The sequence below is a fragment of the Vigna unguiculata genome, chromosome 2 (assembly GCF_037176805.1).
Source record: "Vigna unguiculata cultivar grain cowpea cultivar isolate G323 ecotype 2 chromosome 2, ASM3717680v1, whole genome shotgun sequence".
In the NCBI taxonomy this organism is placed as follows: Eukaryota; Viridiplantae; Streptophyta; class Magnoliopsida; order Fabales; family Fabaceae; genus Vigna; species Vigna unguiculata.
Window position 1 is genome coordinate 28092086 of NC_140793.1, and position 21374 is coordinate 28113459.

General features: G+C 27.3%; 2 protein-coding genes and 1 non-coding gene across 12 annotated transcripts; 1 reads left to right on the top strand and 2 right to left on the bottom strand.

Annotated features, from left to right (window-relative positions):
* Positions 1-4043: 4043 nt before the first annotated feature.
* Positions 4044-4128, bottom strand: TRNAM-CAU (transfer RNA methionine (anticodon CAU)). Its single transcript is given in 2 exon segments — positions 4044-4079; positions 4091-4128. It is a non-coding gene; the product is annotated as a tRNA-Met (tRNA).
* A 76-nt stretch (positions 4129-4204) lies between these two features.
* On the top strand, positions 4205-8104 carry LOC114173690 (FAM50A-like protein). 10 transcript variants are annotated; one of them, XM_028058220.2, is made up of 5 exons: positions 4206-4361; positions 4808-4921; positions 5041-5153; positions 6316-6535; positions 7154-8104. In XM_028058220.2, exon 5 carries the CDS (start codon positions 7174-7176, stop codon positions 7666-7668), a length of 495 nt encoding a protein of 164 aa, XP_027914021.1. In that variant the 5' UTR covers positions 4206-4361; positions 4808-4921; positions 5041-5153; positions 6316-6535; positions 7154-7173; the 3' UTR covers positions 7669-8104. The 10 variants fall into 10 exon arrangements, with proteins under 10 accessions (XP_027914027.1, XP_027914021.1, XP_027914023.1 ...); XM_028058222.2 differs by having other exon boundaries at positions 6346-6535; XM_085669959.1 differs by having other exon boundaries at positions 4207-4361; positions 5041-6535; positions 7154-7697; positions 7786-8104.
* Positions 8105-9607: 1503 nt separating this feature from the next.
* On the bottom strand, positions 9608-10603 carry LOC114166390 (uncharacterized). The gene has a single exon (XM_028051118.2). The coding sequence runs from the start codon at positions 10235-10237 to the stop codon at positions 9848-9850; it is 390 nt and encodes a 129-aa protein (XP_027906919.1). The 5' UTR covers positions 10238-10603; the 3' UTR covers positions 9608-9847.
* Positions 10604-21374: the final 10771 nt, after the last annotated feature.

Sequence of the window (21374 nt, forward strand, 5' to 3'; positions counted from 1 at the left end):
CAAGGGTATTTTAGGTATATCATATAAATTGCAATTTCGTGCTGATGTGACTTCCTCGATCCACATAACACAAGCCTGTACAGACACATACAGAGCAACTGCATTTAAATATAATAAAGTTAACATAAAAGGTAAATATATATATAATGTAATTACATTATATATATAATACATGTTAATGTATTTTTTCTTTGTCTTATTAGATTTAAAGGTTGATAATGAGTTTAGAAGATTAATCTTTTGACAGAGGTCATAAAAGTAACTAAAGTCTCTATTTTTATATGAATAAATACATAAGGATTTTAGGTAACTTTTTTAGTGATTAGAATAAATATAGGTATAGTTAAATATGTACTTTTTCCCTTGTTAAAAATCAAATAGAGTGTTGGACACCCGAGAATACACTATATTAGTGCATATTTGTTACTCTTGAAAAAAAAAGGTTAATTGACAGTTATAACACAACTTTTCTTTTGTTTTAACTCAAGAGTTCAGCATTCTAAGTTTTATGATTTAACTATAGCTTGATTTATTGAACTTTTATACAGGATAATTAATATTACATGTAATAATTTTAACATTAATAATTGTTTTAATGAAAATTAAATTTGTGACCTTAACTTATTGGATCGAATATTTATCATTAAGTCAAAATCTATAGTTAATAATTAACATATGACTTTTTATACTTCAAAACATAAATTTCTATGAGATAGTTAGGTAGTATAGGTACTTAATAATATAGTTTTTAATAGAGATCTTGTGTTCACTTATAAGAGATGACTTGTATAGTTCAACACATCAAGTCAACTAAAATCATCCTCTTTGGGTTTTATATATATATAATAATTTCAATCTTTCCTAATAAAAATAAGAATAATAATTTTGGTGATGAAAATTTATTACAATAATATTTTAAGAAAAAAGTAAATGCAGTTCCTTTACATAAATAAATACTAACCATGTCATAATATATGATTTTATGTGAGTAAAATAACATCATCATTGATTAAAAAATAATATTCCATAACTAAATTATTGAAATAAAATTAAATGATGATAGCAGTGGAAGAAAAAACATGTAATAAAAAAATATCCTAAAACCTAATATCGATGAGAGAGAAATGGTGAATATAAAATTATAAACTTTTAAATTTTAATATTATAAAACTACAAATTACTATTTATAAAATTTAAAAATAATAAAATTATATGTGGCGACAAATTAACAAGTAACATAAGAAAATAACCATCCAGTCATTTAACACATCACTAAGTTAATAAAAAATGCAAAAGAATGTTAAAAGTGATAGAAAATTAAAGTTATGGAAGACTCGAAATTTATTAGAAATACAAATAAAAGTCTTCAAATTTATCAGGTGACTTCCAGCATAATTAAACTAGGGTTAAATATGTTTTTGTCCCTCAAGTTTGAGCGAAAATTGGGTTTAGTCCTCATCAAAACTTTTGATCAATTTAGTCCTTCATCTTCTAAAATGCGTGAATTTAGTTCTTTTAACCAAATTTTATTAAGTTTATCTGACATTTCAAGCGCATTTCATGATAGTATTTAAATTATTTATACTGTTTAACACATTTTTGCTTCAATGTTAACTTAAATACTATCATGAAATGCGCTTGAAACGTTAGATAAACTTAACAAAATTTGGTTAAAAGGACTAAATTCACGCATTTTGAAAGATGAAGGACTAAATTGGTCAAAAGTTTTGATGAGGGACTAATTCCAAATTTCGCTGAAACTTGAGGGACCAAAAACATATTTAACCCATTAAACTATTACGTATAATTCTAGATTAGTATAGTATTATCATCAACATTGATTAAAAATATATATTTAATAATCAAATTATTGAAATAAAATTAGAAAATGATAATAATAGTGGAAGAAAAAACATGTAATAGAAAAATATTGTTGAAATTTATAATGGAAATAACAAAGAAATGATGAATATAAAATACCCCACCAAGTGAAAGTTTGAATAATTGATTATGAATATCATTAATATCTCTATAAGTAGTGAATCTTTTTTCATTCAGCTTGTTTCCTATAATATTTCACTCCTTCGAGTTTAAGTTATTTATGCTATCTAAATTGACATTAATGTTATTATTGGCTTCATTAACTATAATGTTAAACAATAAATTTGTTCTCTTCTTTAATGAATGATCTCTTCGAACGATTTCTCAGTTATGATTACTGCCAAGTCTTTTGGTCTATTTATAAGAAACATATAACAATTTCTTGCAAAAAGATAAAACTTAAAAAGATCTTAAAAATAAAATCACAGTTTAAATATTTTCTATTAATATTTAGATAATCAATAAAGATAGAAAAATACTTTCTAAATATTTAGATAATAAACAACGGTTAATATAATAAAAAATATATTAAGATGATAAGTCTAGATACTAATTTTTAAAATAAATAAATATTTGAATTTTAACTTTTTTTTATGTGAATTTTCTTAAAAACAATTTTAGCTATTAAAATTGACTTATAGATATATTATTTATCTCAATATTCCAAAAACATTAAATTCAATTAAATTTAAATTATATACATTTTATCTTATTTTAAATTTTCAAATCCCACATTCTATATCTTATTTTAAATTCTACATCCCACATTCTTATAAACAGGTACAAAAATATTTTGTAGTATTTATTTTATTTTAAACTACTTATATAAAAAAATTACTGCAATTATTATTCTCTAACATATATAAAATTTTGAACATAAAAATAATTACGATATATCTATAATTCTCTATAGTGGTAGAAAATCACTAAAACCATGTGTTATAAAATAAGACTTTAATTAATATAGTTTTACTTTTTTTTTTATTAATTAGTGTCTCATTTGAACTGAGAGGTTGGATTAAAAATTATTGTTTCTTGCATTTTGTTTTTATGAAATTATGAAAATTTTTAAATTTACGGAGAGAAAAGATGTCAAAATCCCAAGAAATATGAAACCGCTATTTATAAATAAAATATTTTAGTTTTACAAAATATACTTAGTTAAAAATAGCTACTATTTAGTATTATTATATATTAAATCATGCGTGACAGAAAATATATTACTTTTAATTATTACATTTAACTTATATATTTTTATTTTAATTATATTAGCCATTCAAAAATAATTATTGAGAAAACTGAAATTTTATATATGTTTTGTTGGATATAGAATGAGCAACGAACTTGTGAATTAGATAATTATTAGCTGTGATTGTTTTTTTTAATGTGATTTTTGAAACCTTTGGAACTTGTGTAAAACATGAGATGTATCATTAGTATGGTTAACATGGGTATTTTGTAGGTTTGTATTATTTGCACATCAATTTTGTTTGTTAATCAATTCCACTCTACTTGTAATTTGTTACCTAAAAATCGTGTTATCTGCAAGAAATTGGTTTTGACAACCAATTTGAGTTTGTTGGTAATTGATTATTAGTCGGAGAGTTGAGTTTTTCTATTTTTAATACTCTACAGATCTTATTTTAAAAATAAAATTTTCTTTGGTATCTTGAAAGGTTTATGGTTGCATTAATTTGTGAAATAATAGCCTCTACTTTTAAAGACTTATTATTGTTGTAAATTAATTGTGAAATAAAGTTGTTCCGAAGTTGACCAGGGCTTCAATGAAAAGTTTTGTAGGTAACATTGTGTAATTCATTTATGGGTTTTTCTATAGACAAAAATGTCAACAATCCTTTCAGTGTGGAAATATTGTTGTTTGATGGTAAGTAAAATCATTATATTTGAAAAATTAGTATTGTATCTATGAATTTTTGTTAAATACTTTTTTTCTGTACTTTCTACCTGACAGTATGAAAAATATTCATATATGTGTGAGGATACTTTTAATTCCAAAGTTTTTAGAGCTTGCTCGAAAAATGATATATTAAACATGCTATATTCTTTAAAGGAAAACTTTCTGTTTTGGTAGTTTTTTATTCGTCATAATAACAATGATAAATTTTACAAAGTATATGTTTATAAAAAAATGAAAAAAGAATTGGGGTGAGAGAGGCTCGAACTCTCGACCTCAGGATCACTCAGAATCTATGAGACCTACGCGCTAGCCAACTGCGCCACCACCCCGTTTTGTTACTTGGAAAGAATCTTTATACTAATTAATTTATTAATTTGAACAGTGATTTCTGTTCCGAAAACTCTGTAACCTGAACAAGACCAACTTTGTGTGTTCAGTCATCTTTTCTTCTGTCTTTGACGAACCTAACTACTCATTCATCACTGTTTCCAACACTTATTCTTCTGCTGTCGTTTCGGCGGTTTCTTTATCTGTGGATTGGTGTGGATCTTTACCCACCAAGGTAATTAACACAACTTTTTTCTCTTCTGCATTTTCTTCCACCTTTCAGCCACTCTTTAAATACACATCTATAGCCATTTCACCTAGGAATCTCAAAGATCAAAGCTTCTATGTTTCAGAGCCACCTGTGCCAAACCTGTGTTTGTGTGTTTTAAAATCTATTCTATAATCAAATTCGAGGATGACACCCATGTCACTTTAACCCCTCTGGATGACTAAATTTAGAGGGTTCAATTGCAATCTATTTAGCTGAATGACCCCATGACTGCAACGCTGTTGTCACTAATTAAAGTTCCTATTTTTCTTTAGTGGTTTATTACCGGTGCCACATTATACTGTTACTGGGGTAATTTATAGTTCACATAATTTGACTCAGATTCTTTGTTTTTTTTTTCTCTGTGATCTGGGTTTCTGTGACAGTTTACTTGTTGATTACTGAAATTGCAGGGAATGCATTCTGTGTTTTTTTTTTCATAAAAAAAAACTGACTTGCAGGAGCTGCATCTCAATTTGCACTGCGTCTTGGGAATTGTACTGTCCAAATCTCATTGGAAAGTTTTGGTCTGTACTTTAGTTAACTCTCACTGTCCCTCCATATAAGAACTTGTAAACCTCCTTTGAAGGTTTTATTTAATTGTGGTGGTTGTCATAGTCGTTATATTGTAATCCCTGACATGCAGAAATTTGCGCACAAATGCAGCGGATGTGGCTGCAATTACAGTCATAAACGGTTAATTTGAAACCTTGCCTCCTTTATAACTGGAAAAGGGGGAAATCTTAAAATTGGTCGACGGTATGTTTGCAGGTGGTCGTATTTACTTGTTCAAGTGTGCCTTGTTTTTTGGTTTTTTTATTTTCCTGTTCAGAAGGGAATACAAAATGGCAGCTACTTGCACATATGTGATAAAGTATTTGGATGGATTTATATTCAAATGCTTGTTTATTTGTTTTTTTTTTTTTGTATATTTATGTCGAATGAAAACCTCTATGGGTAAGATGAGTGGTTGATGAGATATGAAGATCTCATGTCAGTTGAGTGTATGACCAATGTTGTCCTTGAGCTGTTATTTGTGGCTGAATTAGGTCTATTCCTTTCTCATCTAATACAATCTTTTGAAAGTATTTCAATTTTGCCATAGTTAACAAATGTTTGGTTAAGAAGAAATATTGTGGAGGGAGAGGAAATGAGGGAAGAGTGACAAGCAGCAAAATTGGAGCTGTTTGGTAGCGTGAAAAGGGCAATGAAATACTAACAAGCAGTGGATCCCGCAGTTTTGAAGTTCCATGATTTGCATGCAATCTTTGGTGTAATTCTCATTCGACAAAACTGGCACTGCACGAGTTGCTACTGGAGCTCAGCGGCACTGCTGGTGGTCGTCATCTTTGTGGAGTCAATTTTCAATGTTTTTGGTTGAAGGCATAATCCATTATGGTGCCACCTCATCAATTATACGTTCAACAAAAATTGGTTATGAAATAGTTGTTGGGTTTCTTGAGAGAAGATCACCGGAGAGATACAACAATGAGACATTAGTCCAATCCATACATAAAGGATTGACACCATCTTTAAACCAAAACCTTAAGACAATGGGTTTTCATCCTTATATGGTGTTAAACTTTCTTATTTTTACTCAACTTGAGACTTAGACGTACACTTAGATTTCCAACCGTACTATACCAATAGATTCCTACCATAATGTTAGCTACATGTTGGATCTTGGTTAAGTTTGATTTGTTTCATTTTCTTTTTTATTTTACCTGTCAATAAGTTTCAATTCTTTAAATCATGCATTTCATTCGATTCTGATTTTTCATTCCTTGTAAATTAAATGACACTAAGAAACATTAGGTCTATCCTTTCTACAACTTTAATTGGTAATTTCACTTATCTACAAAGTCAGTGGACTCAGGATGCATACTTGTTAAGAGCCTAAGTGATTGTTATGAAATTGCAGTTCCAGATTCTGATATTAATCTTCCATCAGATACACATACGATCAGACGAGAGGTGGTCAAAGGCAGAAGCACCCTTAAGGCACTGGAGGGGTTTTAAAACCTTGAAGCAAGGCGTGTTAGAAAGTACATGCCATACCAAAGAAAGGCATATTAACATTAGAAAAAGAAAACAGAAAAATATCTTACTGTTTCAGTATTCAGCATTGGTTTTCATAAAAGGTAATTACCAAGCATAAAATTCGTTGTAAAAATAGTTCTTTTACAAACGGTGTAAGTTCTAAGTTAGAAAGTCAGGTGGCTAGTTCTAAGTTCTTTTAATATTCTGGTTATTTGCACCTTTTAGCATCACAATTAGCCAGTTAGAGATGCTTCCAAAGTTATTTCTTGCATGAACTAGAAAGGCTGTGACTCTTTTGGTGCTGTGTGCCTTTTCATGCCTTTAACTACCCTTTTATGGTGTTAGGAAAGTTACATAAAAAAGAGGGATGAAAGACATTAAAGAGGACAGAACCATGAGTTTAGGCAGGATAGTTTGTGCATTTGTTTTCTAATTTTATGCTTGTTTACTTAGTTTTGTTTTTGTTTTATTCCATGTCTCAAATAAACAAATCTGTTATTGACATTTCTCTGGCATTTATAACTTGGCACATTTATTTAAAATTTCACCATATCCATTTTTCTTGAGGTTATTGATGATGCTCTGCCAGGAAAGAGGCCTTTCAGTGAAGTACAGAAACAGACTAAAAGGCTTGCTCACTCTAACAAAAGTATCACATGCATGCATCACAAGAAGAGTGATTTTCTAGATTCCTTTCTAACCTGAAATGAATACTGCAGATGCTAGTCCTAATCTGAAAATGGAAAACGATCAGAGAGCTGGTGGTACACAAGATAGTTCAATAATGAAATCTGTTGATCAAAGAGTGCGCTCTAAGGGGCGCAATGACATAATGACTCGCCGGCTGAAGAATCGAGAGAGGCAACGAAGGTACAGGGCACGGAAGCGGCTAGAAGCTGAAACAAAGAAGTCATTTGTTGTCGAAGAGACACCAACTGTGAAAGTTGAACAACCACCAAATGGGAACCACAACAACAACTTCATGACCCGAATATATTGCAAACGAGATTGGAAGAAGGATGCTAGACGTGCCCATGTGTTAAAACATCAACAAATGAATACCATAACTGGCATGCCTGAGATGTCTTGCTTAGCCATTGGAAATAAGTCAGAAACAGTGCCAGAGAAGAAGGAAATTCAGTCTGAATCTTCTAGTGTTGTTAGTACTGAAACTCCTAGAGTGGTGTTGAGTCGAAGAAATTGGAAAGCAGAAGCTAGAAGAAAGAAAAACTAGTTGACTCTTCATTTCGCGTTTTGAAAAGAGTACTTATCCTATTGGACTTTCTGTTCTATGATAGACATTATTATATAATGCTAGAATGCTGGATAACCACTGTTTCATTAATGGCAGGCTTTGAAATTATCAGCACTGGAGAAAATCTGCTTCATTTTCTACGTTATTCATTCATATATTTCATCACAGACGTAGAAAGGCCATTAAAGAAGATACCTGGCTGAGTCTATCTCATTGCTTGATCTTTGTCACAGAGTTAATCAGAAGATCATCTCCACAGTGAAACGGATTTTTTATGACACGTTGAGTATGCAGGTAGAGTTTTCAACTTTAGTGCAATGTATGCTTGAGAAACAAACTATCAATCCTATTTATGAATTTGTAATATATAAATCTTGATTTACGAAATAAGATGCTCTTAGAAGTCAATCTCATACTTTTTGTCTCTTACCATTCTCACTCACTCATCTTTACAGATAATGCGTTGTTGCCTTTCCATCTTTTTTTCATAGCCATTGAAACTAAGGAACCAATGGATTGTTAAAGGAACTGGTTGAGTATCGTACCATTTTTGCAATTTATGTTATTATTGTCACAATGACATCAACACTCTAATATTACACCCTATGAATAGAAATCGATGTTGAACAGACAATAAAACATAATCTAAACTCATTCTTTCTCAGATGAAATTAACAAGGTTCATTTCAACGATTCCCACTCATTTTAAATGACAATGCCAGCTCCTAGATCATAAGACATAAAAAATTTATAGATCATAAATCAAGAGAAGTATATCCAAATTACTAAAAGCTCATTACACATTGACTGTTTTTCCTTTTGCAAGCATGTTGGCTTATCCTTTAATAACTTTTCAATTGCATTCCTCTGGCCTTTGTTTTGACTTCAAACAAAATAGTATTCATAACATTTACTAAAGTTAAACACTATTTTTAGAAAACTGTGTAAAAAACTGAGATAACATCCAGACAAATTTTTAGACGCTATTTCGAGTCATATCCTTATTCTGCACATTTTTTAAATTCTAAGTCTATTAAATTTATGAAATTTACAAATATGGAAAATAAAGTTACTTTTGCGACTCAAGTTGTAATATTGTTATACCTACTATAATATTTGAAAAAGGTGTAAAGTGAATATTAAAAAAGGAAAACTTTTGTCTTTAAAAATTTGATTAAACTTATATTGATATTAAATTCCTCACAGACCACGGGTCTTTTAGTCGATTGGGTCTATTATCACTAGGGGTGGCAAAACGGGCTGGGCCCAACGGGCCAGCCCGTCAGCCCGTGCTAAAAGGAACGGGCTGGGTTGAAGATTTCAACCCGTCAGCCCGTTCTGGCCCGTCCCGTCCAGTCCGTCAACTTGACGGGCCAAAGTACGGGCTGGCCTGTCCTGGCCCGTTGGCCCGTTTTAAAAAAATAAAATAAAATAAAAATAATTAAAAAGATTAACTTTTTAGATTATATATTTTAAATGTAGAAATATATAATAGTATTGTAATTTAAATCATTAACACCTACAAATTAAGTTTGAATTATTAGTTATAATTGAATAATTTAATATGTAAATTTAATAATTATTTTACCTTATCTAATTAAAAACATTAACTAATCAATTAAAATTTAAAATAATATTTTATTTGATTAAATATGACTTTAATAATAATTTATATGTATATATAAACAAATTTAAAAAATAAAACAAATTAAAAAATTTGAAAACTAATTAAAAAAATTAAAAAAAAAAAACTAGACGGGCCAGCCCGGCCCGGCCCGTTAGCCCGTCCTATACGGGACGGGTTGTGATTATTGGCCCGTTTCTATTTGACGGGCTGGCCCGTCCCGGCCCGTTTTTTGACGGGCCACATACAAGCCGGGCCAAAACGGGCCGGGCTGGCCCGTTTGCCACCCCTAATTATCACTTTCGGCTAGAACAAATATAAAATGTGATAAATAAATAAATAGAACCAGGAATTACAAAGAATTCATTGGAGAAAATGTAAATAAAAAGAGTACAAGGGATGTGAATCATCATTCTTTAATAATGTATGGCCCTTGTACAATCTTTACAACATTCCTCACAAAGAATGTATAGAAAAGGCAGAAAAGTGGGAAATGCATAGAAAAGGAGACATAGAAGAATGATGTGAAGAATCTCAGCGGAACCTCACACTATGCTCTGGTTTTTCAGCCAGATCTTCAAAAGTCCAGTTTCTTCTCATTCCACTGCTCCTCATCAGCTTTGGCCCTGAGGTTCCAGGAGGATAAGGAACATCTCCTGTACTATAATTGCGGCGGTGATCACCCTTAAGCTTGGCCACAGCACCAACTTTTGGTAGCTCATGTTTTGGTAGCTCACGTTTTGGTGATGATGGTAACTTCTTGTTTGACCAGCTTCTATCAACCTCTTTGCATGTTTCCTTGGATTCCTTGTGTTCCTTGTATTCCTTGTATTCCTTTTCTGGAAAGAACTTTTCTGGAAATAACTCGTCAAATGAGTCTGTCCTTTGAAGAAACTGGCTGCAGGTAAGGCAGTTGAGACTCATTGTGTTGGTAGTTTCTTGAGTCTCAAGCAACCAAAACCTGCTTTGCCTGTGTTGGTAGGAATATTGGTGCAATGAAGTGGGAAGAAGGTGAGTTTATTATATAGATTAGGCCAGAGGGAATGAACTGGGATGAAGACATGGTGTAGGGTTGCATGGTTGGATTTGACAATGGAATTCATTAGTACAAGCTGTTTTTGCTCTATTTTGGCATGGATTCTCACCAATTTTTGTTTCTAATTGTGGCGTTTGTTGTTGCATGAGCTATTCACCAATGAATAATCACTCATTGATTCCGAAAGCTTTTTACTGCAAGGGAGTTATTCTGGCATTTATGACATGTCAAATGTATGATTATTCATTTTTATCTTTTTTTTTTTATCTTTCATCATGATTTTCCGACTAATTTTATATTTTTAGCAAAAAAGAAGTTTGGAATTGTTGTCACCAACTCAATAATGCTCTATAGAATTGGCGTCTGTTGTGTTATTGTTACCCTTAAAATGGAACTATGTTTTTGTTCTCTGTTTTAACTGGTTTTAACACTAACAATGTTTGTAGCATATGGCAGTTTTTTAATATAAGAATGATGAAATTAAGTGTCTGTTCTAAACGTATATTTTACTTAAGTAAAAAAAAATATATTTTGATACCGATTATTTAAAATATTGTAAAGCAGACACTTCTCATGATTATCGCATAATTTATACTGAAAACAAATTTATTCAAATGTAAGATTGGCCACTATCTTCGGCCTGTAGTGTTGAACTACGAGGTTCCGACAATTTCTTTCTAAACTTCTATAATTTCAATATGCATCGTCGTAAGTTTATGTATTTTGGATGATAAAATTTAAAGTATATTTTGTATTTTAAAATATACAATTTAAAATATATTTTTTATTTTGTATTTTAAAGTTATTTTTTATATTGAATATATAATTCAAAATATTAAAAATTGTATTTTTGATTGTATTACAAAATTTTTTGAAAATGCATGTTGAAATTATGGAGGTACAAGTGGATATTATGGAAGTATAGGAAGAAATGACCAAAGCTTGGTCCTCATTGTTTTTCACGGTTAATAGATGGTCAAAACTATTTCTACCCAACTTGACATAATTTCATCTTACACTCCCACAACTTCTTCGTCACACCTAATAAATTTTAAACTTTTCACTTTCTCATTTAATTTTTAAACGAGAATAAAGCTTTCATTGCTCCATTTTTATTCCTTCTTTCTTCATTGAAATTGTTGGAAGTGTTTGAGATCAACATTTCGGCCCGTTAATTAACTGACGATCAATATATTATGAAGTTTAAAGGTGATTAACTCTTTGAGTAAGCATATTATGATTATATTTTAAATTTTTGAACATAATCGAGTTTCTAGGTTGATTTTTTTTTCTGATTTTTTAGATTGAGTAATCTGTAAGAGGAAAAAGCAAATTAACGGTTTTCTTTCAAATTATTCAATCAAAAATTTGAAAACAATATTATAAATTACATAATGTGGAATACTAATCTGACTTTTGAATTGTATTGTAATTGCATAATCTGTAACACAGATTTGAAATTTCATATTACGTAATTCGGAAGTCAAAACTATTATTGGACATAAGTGATTCAGTGTTAATGCTAATTACTTTTTACAAAAGTGGATTCCAGATTTTGGAGTGAAATATTACATGAAGTTTTGAGTGAAATATTTGTTGTTCGGAAAATGATTTTTTTTATACCACTTATACCGGTTGACAATTCATTTTTAGAAGTATTGTGGATATTAAATAATTTATTTTTTGTATTTGTAAAAAAATTAAAAGATAAAATAATATATGTAAAATATGTGTAAAGATTTGTTTAGTGTCAAAATAATACTACCATGGATAACAGGGCTAAGGGTAATTTTACATGCAAGAGAAGGAAAAAGGGACTGAATTTAGCATGTACGGAGTTTAGTAACAGCCCAAAATACACCTTTTTCTATTTATAAAATATAAGCGAATTTCTCTTTGCAACACCTTTTCTAATTATTCCCACCCCCATTATTTTTTTTTCTTAAAAAGCACTCAGAAATTGAATCTGGGTATATAAAGGTTGCAATTAGCGCCTTCTCCATGCACCTTCAAAGACTTTCTTTTGTACCCCCAACTTTTTTTCGAATTAACTTACCTACTCTCTCCAATCTCTTATTTAATTCCTTTTAACATACCTCACATAGACATGTCAAAGTGAGTCAACTTGACTCATATGGGTTGGCTCACCACGAGCTGGGTTAAAATTGAGTGAACCCAACCCGATTCATTTTATGGTGAGTCAAAAATTTTACAACCTGACTCAATCCACCACAGTTTGGTGGGTTAGGTGGGTTGGCTCATCATCCCACATAAAAATAGTTTTTTTTTTAAATATTTAAATGTTTAAATAATTTTTTAAGCAATCCATGAGATGACAATCACAATAAAGTCAAATGTCTTTATCATGCTTACCACCAATATGGTATGAATTGTTTCCAAAAAAAAAATGTCCATATAGTTCAAGAAAATATGGCTAATATTACACACTTTCTGTTATGCTATTCAACAAAATATAAATAAAAAAACTACACATTTTTGTCATGCTGATTTATAAAAATTTGTTTGTAAAACAGTTGTTTGAGTAATTTACTATAAAGATTATAGTTAAATATTAAAGTATCAACGTGTATAACTTGACAATCAAATTAATTAAATATTCAAACTATTTAAATATTATTGAGAAACATTTTAGCATTTAAAAATATGAAATTGTGAGCCTATATAATTAGGAGTAGTAAATAATTATTAAAAAAAATTAAAAAAATGTTGGTGGGTTAAGTGGGTCAACCCACCTTCAACTCAACTCGAACCCGTTTAACTCGTAGGTTAAGTGAGCCGGGTTGAAATCAACCCACATTTGAAAAATCTAAAATTTTCTCAACCCAACCCGGCTCGAACCCATGGTGAGTCGGGTTGGCTCACGGGTTGAAACCCATTTTGACATCTCTACATATTAGAGATGTCAAAATGGGTTCCAATCTATGAGCCAATCCGACTCACCACAAGTTCAAACGGGGTTGGATTGAGAAAAATTCAGTTTTTTCAAAAGTGGGTTGAACTCAACCCAACTCATTTAACTCACGGATTAAATGAGTTCGAGTTGGGTTGAAATTGGGTTGACTCACTTAATCTTGAATAGCTTGAATGTTTAATTAATTTGATTGTCAAGTTATTTACGTTGATACTTGAATCTTTAACTATAATCTTTATAGTAAATTTTACTCAAATAATCGTCTTATAAACAATTTTTTCTAAATTAGCATGACAAAAATGTCTTGTTTTTTCATTTATATTTTGTTGAATAGCATGACAGAAAATGTGTAATATTAGTCATGCTTTATTAGACTATATGGACACTTTCTTGGAAATAATTCATCATATATTAACGATGAACATGATGAAGATATTGATTATTGATTTTACTGTGATTATCATCTCATGCTTAAAAAATTATTTAAATATTTGAATACTTAAAAATAAATAAATAAATAATTTTTTTATGTGAGTTAGTGAGTCAATTCATTTAATCCACTAACCCATAGTGAATTGAACCAGATTATAAATTTTGTAGCTCATCATAAAGTGAGTCGAGTTAGACTCATTTATTTTTAACTCAACTTGTGATGATGAGCCACAGTCTAATTTATAAGGTTATTGATTTTGAAGTCTAACATTACCGATAAACATATTTCACAGTAATTATCGAATTCTGAAATCTATTGACAACCATTTTCTTTATGTATACCAGATTTTTAAATTTTATTAACATTTTTATTGAATTTTCAAAATCTGGTTATGTAGTTTATGTCGACATGTAGTTAATTTTATTTATATTTTAACTTTTTTTAAATCTTACATAAAATAAAAATAAAAATAAGAAATTATTTATATATATATATATATATAAACAAGCAAAATAATTATGTATTAAAAAAAATTAGAATTAAAAGAGATAATTAAAAACTCAAACGTTCATCCTTTCAAATCCTAATCCTTAAAAATCGGGGGAGTGGGTGAGATAGACAAAAAGAGAGATTAAATAAATTATATTTTAACTGGTCAGTGGGGTCAGACTGGGAATTCGAAAAAAAGTTGGGGTAGAAGAAGTTTTTGGAGGCGGTGGGAGAAGGCCCTTCTGATTATTCAGTGTTGTGTCCAAAAACGAAAAGAGAGTCTGTCTCATGTTATAAGCAAGATGCAAGCAGTGAAAAAAAATAAATGAAATATGAAATTTATAGAGAAAAATACAGAAATTTATATCGTTGCAAAACACTTCCAAAAGTAGATAGATAATAAGTTCAATTCAACACAACTCATCTTCAAAACACTCACGAAATAAAGAAAGAGACGGCAGTAATAAAAATTAAGTTTATCTTTTTGTGAAATTAATTTCTAGACATACTATAAATTTTAGTTTCACAATTTAATTTCATGAAATATGTAAACTTTTCGTATTTTAAAATTTAAGGTTCAAAGTTATACTAATCATCATGTTAATAAATACATTATTTAGGCTTTAAAAAAAAATCTAGCAACATGTTTGAACTTGAATTTCACGGCTTCTCTTATTACCCAAGCTAGAAAAAAGAATGCATATTATATGCGATATCAATTTTTTATTTTATTTTATATTTAAAAGTAAAAAAAAATCAATGTAGTAAAATAATTAATTGTTAAATTATTACACCTAAACATTTATGATCTTTGTGCATTGAATAAAGGATTAAATATGTTTTTGTCTTTAAAGTTTCAATAAATTTTGAAATTAGTCTCTCTTTAAAATTTTATACTAATTTAGTTATTTATTTTTAAAAGTGCGTAAATTTAGTATTTCTTACCAAATTTTGTTAAGTTTATTTGAGATTTTAAACGTGTTTTATGATAATATTTAAATTAACATTGAAGCGAAAATATGTCAGACGGTGTAAACAATTTAAATACTATCATAAAATGTGTTTGAGACGTTAAATAAACTTAACATGATTTGGTTAAAAAGACTAAATTCACATATTTTGAAAGATTTTGATTAAATTAATTAAATTTTTTTAAAAAAACTAATTCTAAAATTCACTAAATCTTAAATGATAAAAAACATATTTAACCTTTAAATAAATTATCACGTACTAATTTCAATATTGCAAACTATAACTATTATACTTATTTGAGAATTTTATGTTAAAGTAAATTTAATAAAGCAACACATAGTCTGCAATAAGTATAAACTGATGAGTGTAGATCAGACGCAGCCCAAAAACATAACTGTATGGAATCCAAACAATCCTCCATAAATGAAGAATTTAATTAGCATTAACTACAAGCTTTTTATACTCTTATGTAGTATATGGCTATTAATTTTTAAATAATTATTTTACATGTACATAGAATGATTTTTAATTAATTAATTAATAATGTCAAAGTTTATACTTACAATTTCTGAAAATTAAAATAATTGATCAGTGGCGGATCTTCACCAAAAATTTTGGGGGAGCCAAAATAATATACTCAAAATTTATATATTTAATATTATTGTGACTAATTCAATAAAAATGAATACATAATCTAGTACATATATAATTATCAAAGAAATTACACAATCTAAAAAAATGTCTATCGTTTTTTCATATTTTTGAACTCATGGAAATTGAATTATAATTACATTTCTCAGTTAACTTTTTTCAATGTAAATAATCATATTATCTGCAAAATATTTATCTTCCGTTTTATTAACATACATTTGATTCAAAAAATATTCACAAGCTTTCATTTCATTATGCGATAAATAACCATATTATCATGTTTTCATCTTCACCAGTAGTTTCTCTATCAATTTTAAAAAATAAATTTATTATTTTGTTTTTCATTAATATACCTATTTAAAAAATAAGTTTAAGACTAAAAAATAATTTATCATAATCTAATCAAAAGTTAAGAGACATAATTACTAAAAAAAACTATGATAATTAAGTTACAATTAAAAATTGACTATGAAAAATCACATAGTACACTGTTTCTTCTTCTATATTAATAAAAAATTAATATACAAAAAGGTCATGAGATAAAAAATAATACTAAATGTTAAGCAAATAATTCACTATCAAGTGAGACAAGAGAAAGTTACCTTATTTATTTATTTAACAATGAAAGAGAAAATATAAAAAGATGAGGATAGAAATATTGAGTTTATGCCTAACTTTTTTTAGTAACAAAAGAAAATAAATAAACATAAAAGAAGAATACAACATATGAAAAACTCAAAAGATAATAAAAGAGAAAATAAAAAATATCTTAATAATTTTGTTTTCTTATATATTTAATTTTATATTTTATTATTTATTATTGTACTTTATAAAATAAATAAAAAAATACTTAATTTAATTTTTATTAATTTTAAATATAATATTATTTAATTTAAAAAAAATTAAAAAATTTTAAAAAAATAAATGAAAAAGAATGAAAAAAAAGAATTGGGGGAGGGTGGCACCCGCCTGCCCCTTGCATCCTCCGCCACTGGATACGTCGATATGTTTATTTTTAAAATAATAGGATACGATACGTGATAGATACGTTATATATGAATAATGAAAAGTGTACAATAATTCTTACAAACATAGTAAATATACGATTGTTAATGTGTGAATCAAATTTTCTAATTAGAAACCAATTATTTTGGTAGTCAAAACCTTGTAGCTAATGTTAGTGACCAATTTAAAAACCAATTTATCATTAAAACTATTTTAATTATCAATTTAGAGACCAATTATAATTTTTTTAAACTATTTTAGTTGTCAATTTGGTTACTATATAGTGACTAATTATTTTTTGTCACTAAAATTGGTCACTATTCAAAGATTTTATTGTAGTGCAGTACTACTTTGTAAATTAGATACTTCATTGATAAATATCGTTAAGGTATCCTAAAGTATCGGACACGATATGTGTCAGATACGGATACGTGACCCAAATTGAAGTATCAGTGCATCATAGGTTATGAACATTATAAATAATTTAATGTTTTACTTCGTTTATTTATTTAAAAAATCATAATAAATATTATAGCTTGTCTATAAATTTATCATAAATTTAATATGATCTATCATATTTTGTATTTTTGTATTTTTAGTTTTAAGTTTTAAAATTTTATATAATAGTAAATTATTGATGAATTTTGGAGTACCAAGTTGACATTTTAAAGTTGATGGTGATGTTTAATGTGATAAGAATGTATAAAAAGATTTAATTTATAAAATTTAGTATATATATATATATATATATATATATATATATATATATATATATATATATATATAAAGAATGATTCAAACTTTCAAAGAAAAAAAGCATTCCTTATTGAAATATTTATAGGATTATATTTATTTCGAAGATTTACTAAAAGCAACATATTAAAAGAATTTTTTAGACAACATAATTAATTATGCAGTATTGAAAGCACACGGTTGACAAGTTGGTGTAAATATTTATGAATAATATTTTTGCATTTTATGTTCCTAAAGTTTTTCTTATCAAAATAACTCGTCTAAACAACTCTTCTTTCTTCTGTATATTCTTTGAAAATATACTCTTCCATGTTTCTTCTTTTTCATGCCTTCCATATGAAGGCTAAGTAAAATGTTCAGTAAACAATTTTATTTTATTTTATCGAAAGTGCTGAAACTGATTTAGCATATTTGTGTCCAGGACCAGCGTATTTCGACAATAACTTCAACTTTACTCCCTTAAAACTCAGTCTTTATATTTGTCAACTCTCATTCTTAATACATGCATCATAAAAAAACGCTGTGTAGGTTTCATTATTTAGAGATGATTATTTTTCATTATAACATTCTAACTACAAGAGTCTTAATCAATATTTTAAATTTAAGATGGTTGAAATGTATTAATAAAATAGTTAATAACCACATTCAATGTCTGTATTAAGGATCGGACTTTTGCTACCGTTTTGTTTTTAAAATACTTTTGAAATAATTAAATGAAAGAGAGAGAAAAGCGTATTTAAATTATTCATAATTAATATAAGATTAATGTATACAAAATAAATAAATAAAAATATTTTATATTAACATGTATATAATTATTAGAAAAAATAAACATAAATTTATACCCATCATGTTCTTTCTCTCTAAAGTAATAAAATTCTATTGACTTTTTGTATATATAAGTGTGTAGCCTCCTTTTATAAGTTTGTTGCGTTTGGACATGACAAGTTCTCCTATAATACTAATGTTTAGTGCTTCTAAAGTTATAATCACACATCAGAGTCCATACTAACTAAAACAAAAAGAAAAAGGTTATGCTAATTGCACGCACATTTCAATCGTGTTTAGACAGCCATCGTGCTTAATGTTTTTTTAGCAGATAACTAATATTATTTATACATCATCACAAGTACTTATTTAATATTTATTTAAAAAAAATGGCTTATACGAATGTTATTATATTAGTATTACTTATTTAACTATTTATTTTAAAAAATATTGGCTTATACGAATGTTATTATATTAGTATTATTGTTATTACAAAAAAAAAATTAGTTGTGTATAAAATAAAATTGTGAAAACAACATTTTTTATCATATTTTCTTTTTCTAAAATTTGACAACAGATCATATTAGGATAACTACTAATAAAAATTCCACTCTTTTGAATTGAGGTTATCGATTTGTGATTCAAAATTAAAATTCAAGATTTTATTTAGGAATGTATTATTTGATTCGTTTTTAATTTTAAATTTTAAAACACATATAACACAAAAGAATAAAAAAAAAATCTCTACTCACTTAAGACTTAAAGTTAAAAAAAAAAATCAAAAGTTAATTTTTTAGTCAACTTCAACCCTGCTCTTATATAAGTCTAGCCTGGAAATTGAATTTTCATAGCACCAAAACCACATTTTAAAAATTTGAATCGAATTTGTTTAATGTGTTCAAAGTAAAATATTTTAAGGAAAAAATTAAATTTAAAATTACTTTAGCAATAACCATCATATTTTATAATAAAATAAATATTTTAATATTAATTTATTTTCTATATTTAAATATATGATTAACTTTGTTTCTTTTTATTATTTTATTAAGTCTTAATATTTGTTAAATAAAATTATTCTTTTTAAAATTAATATCAACGATTATCTAAAAGGGTCAGTTGTCAAAATTTGAATTATCTTTTACCTTAAAAACTTTTTATTTAATTTTTTCTCCTTCTACCTTAATTCATCTCTATATATACACCTTCCTCCACCCTAATCACTTTCCTTTATCTTCCTCCAGTTTTCATAAAAGTTTTATGTTGAAAATGTATGCTTTTTTGTGTGTTTTATGGTCAATTCTTACATGGAGTGAAAATTTCGGATGAAGAATATTTAGAATCTTGAATGAGAAAAACAAAATAATATTTTGATGTGGTGGTGTTAATTGTAAATAAATATTTTATGGCAAATGGAGGGAGTGGATGAAGGTGAAAGGAGGTGGAGAAAGGTAAAGAGAAAAAAAATAATAGAAAGTTCTAAAATAAACTAAACTTAATTTAACAAATATAAACTTAATTAAGTAAAAAAAATAGAAATCTCATTTGAATTAAATTATTTATAAATTTGGTCTCTTTTTATGAGTCCTAATCCCAAACTAACAAGTTAAATGTTTGTTAGAAGTAGACTTTAAGCCTAACTCAACCCTACAAAATTGGCTTATAAGGTGAAGTTTGCACCTCACTTATATATTATGAATTGGCCTTATCTCTGATCGATGTGAGACTTTCAACAATGTTAGCTTCCACTTTGCTTTTGGAACAACAATTAAATAAGAACAATTTTTAATTAAACCATGATTAAGTCCGGAAAAAGTCCCCCGTATATCCAAGTTTGTACCTTATGTTGGAAACCTAAGCTAAATATGATTTTTTTTTTACTAACTTTCTATTAATTAACTCGATATCATATCATTGAACAAATCAAATGCATACCTAGAACTTAAAAAAAATAAAGTTAAACATTTTTTGAGATGAAAGCTTTTGGAACATAATTATATATTATCCCTTTTGATGCGGTGTTCGTTTAAGGATCTTCAAATTCACTCGTTTGTGTGGATAGATAGTTAATTTTTGTCAAGTTCTTCTGCAATAATTTAAGAGAAAATGAAGAATGAATTTGTGAAATAGTATACAAAATCCATTCCTCATAAACTGCGAAGATTTACAATAATAAACAATGTTTTTACAGTTATAACCTCATCCTCTCTGTACTTTACTACTATTCACGATGTTTCAAATATTCATCATAATATACATTTTTTTTTCTTTTCTTCAAATATTTATATATATTATTAAAAATTATATATTATATATTATTATTATTATTTTATTTTAATTTTATAGTAACCGGTTACATAACAGTATAATCATTAATAATAATAACATATACAATACAATAATTAATAATAATAGTATGTAATAATTAATTATGTATATAATTATTATTTTTAATATATATATATATATATATATATATATAATGATAATAAATAATATATAGTAATTAGACATAATAATAAATAATAATAAAATTTATCTATATAATAATTATTAATAATAAAATAAATTATTAATAATTATTATAAGTAATATATTTTTTATAAAAATAATAATACTAATTTAATATAAATTAAATTTTTATTAAATTTTTAAAATTTATCAAATAATAGTTTTTAAATTTTTAAATTTTGACTAATTTAAAAATTACTTCATATATTTATAAGAGTATTTTAGTAATTTTTAATTTTGATCTATTATAATTTTTTATTTTATCTATCATATTACTCAAATCATTCACCAACTCTCATAAAATTCATTATTAAATTCATTCACTTTATCTTCTAAATCCACAAAAAAAACACACATATCTATTCGCACAAATTCATCCTCATTCTCTCTCCCAGATCAAAGCCTGAAAGTGTAATAAATCATATAACAATATAGTCATTTTTTGTCATAAATATAATTTTCATAAAAAATAATTAGTTTCTTTTAGACATAAACTACCCGACTGTTCATAAAA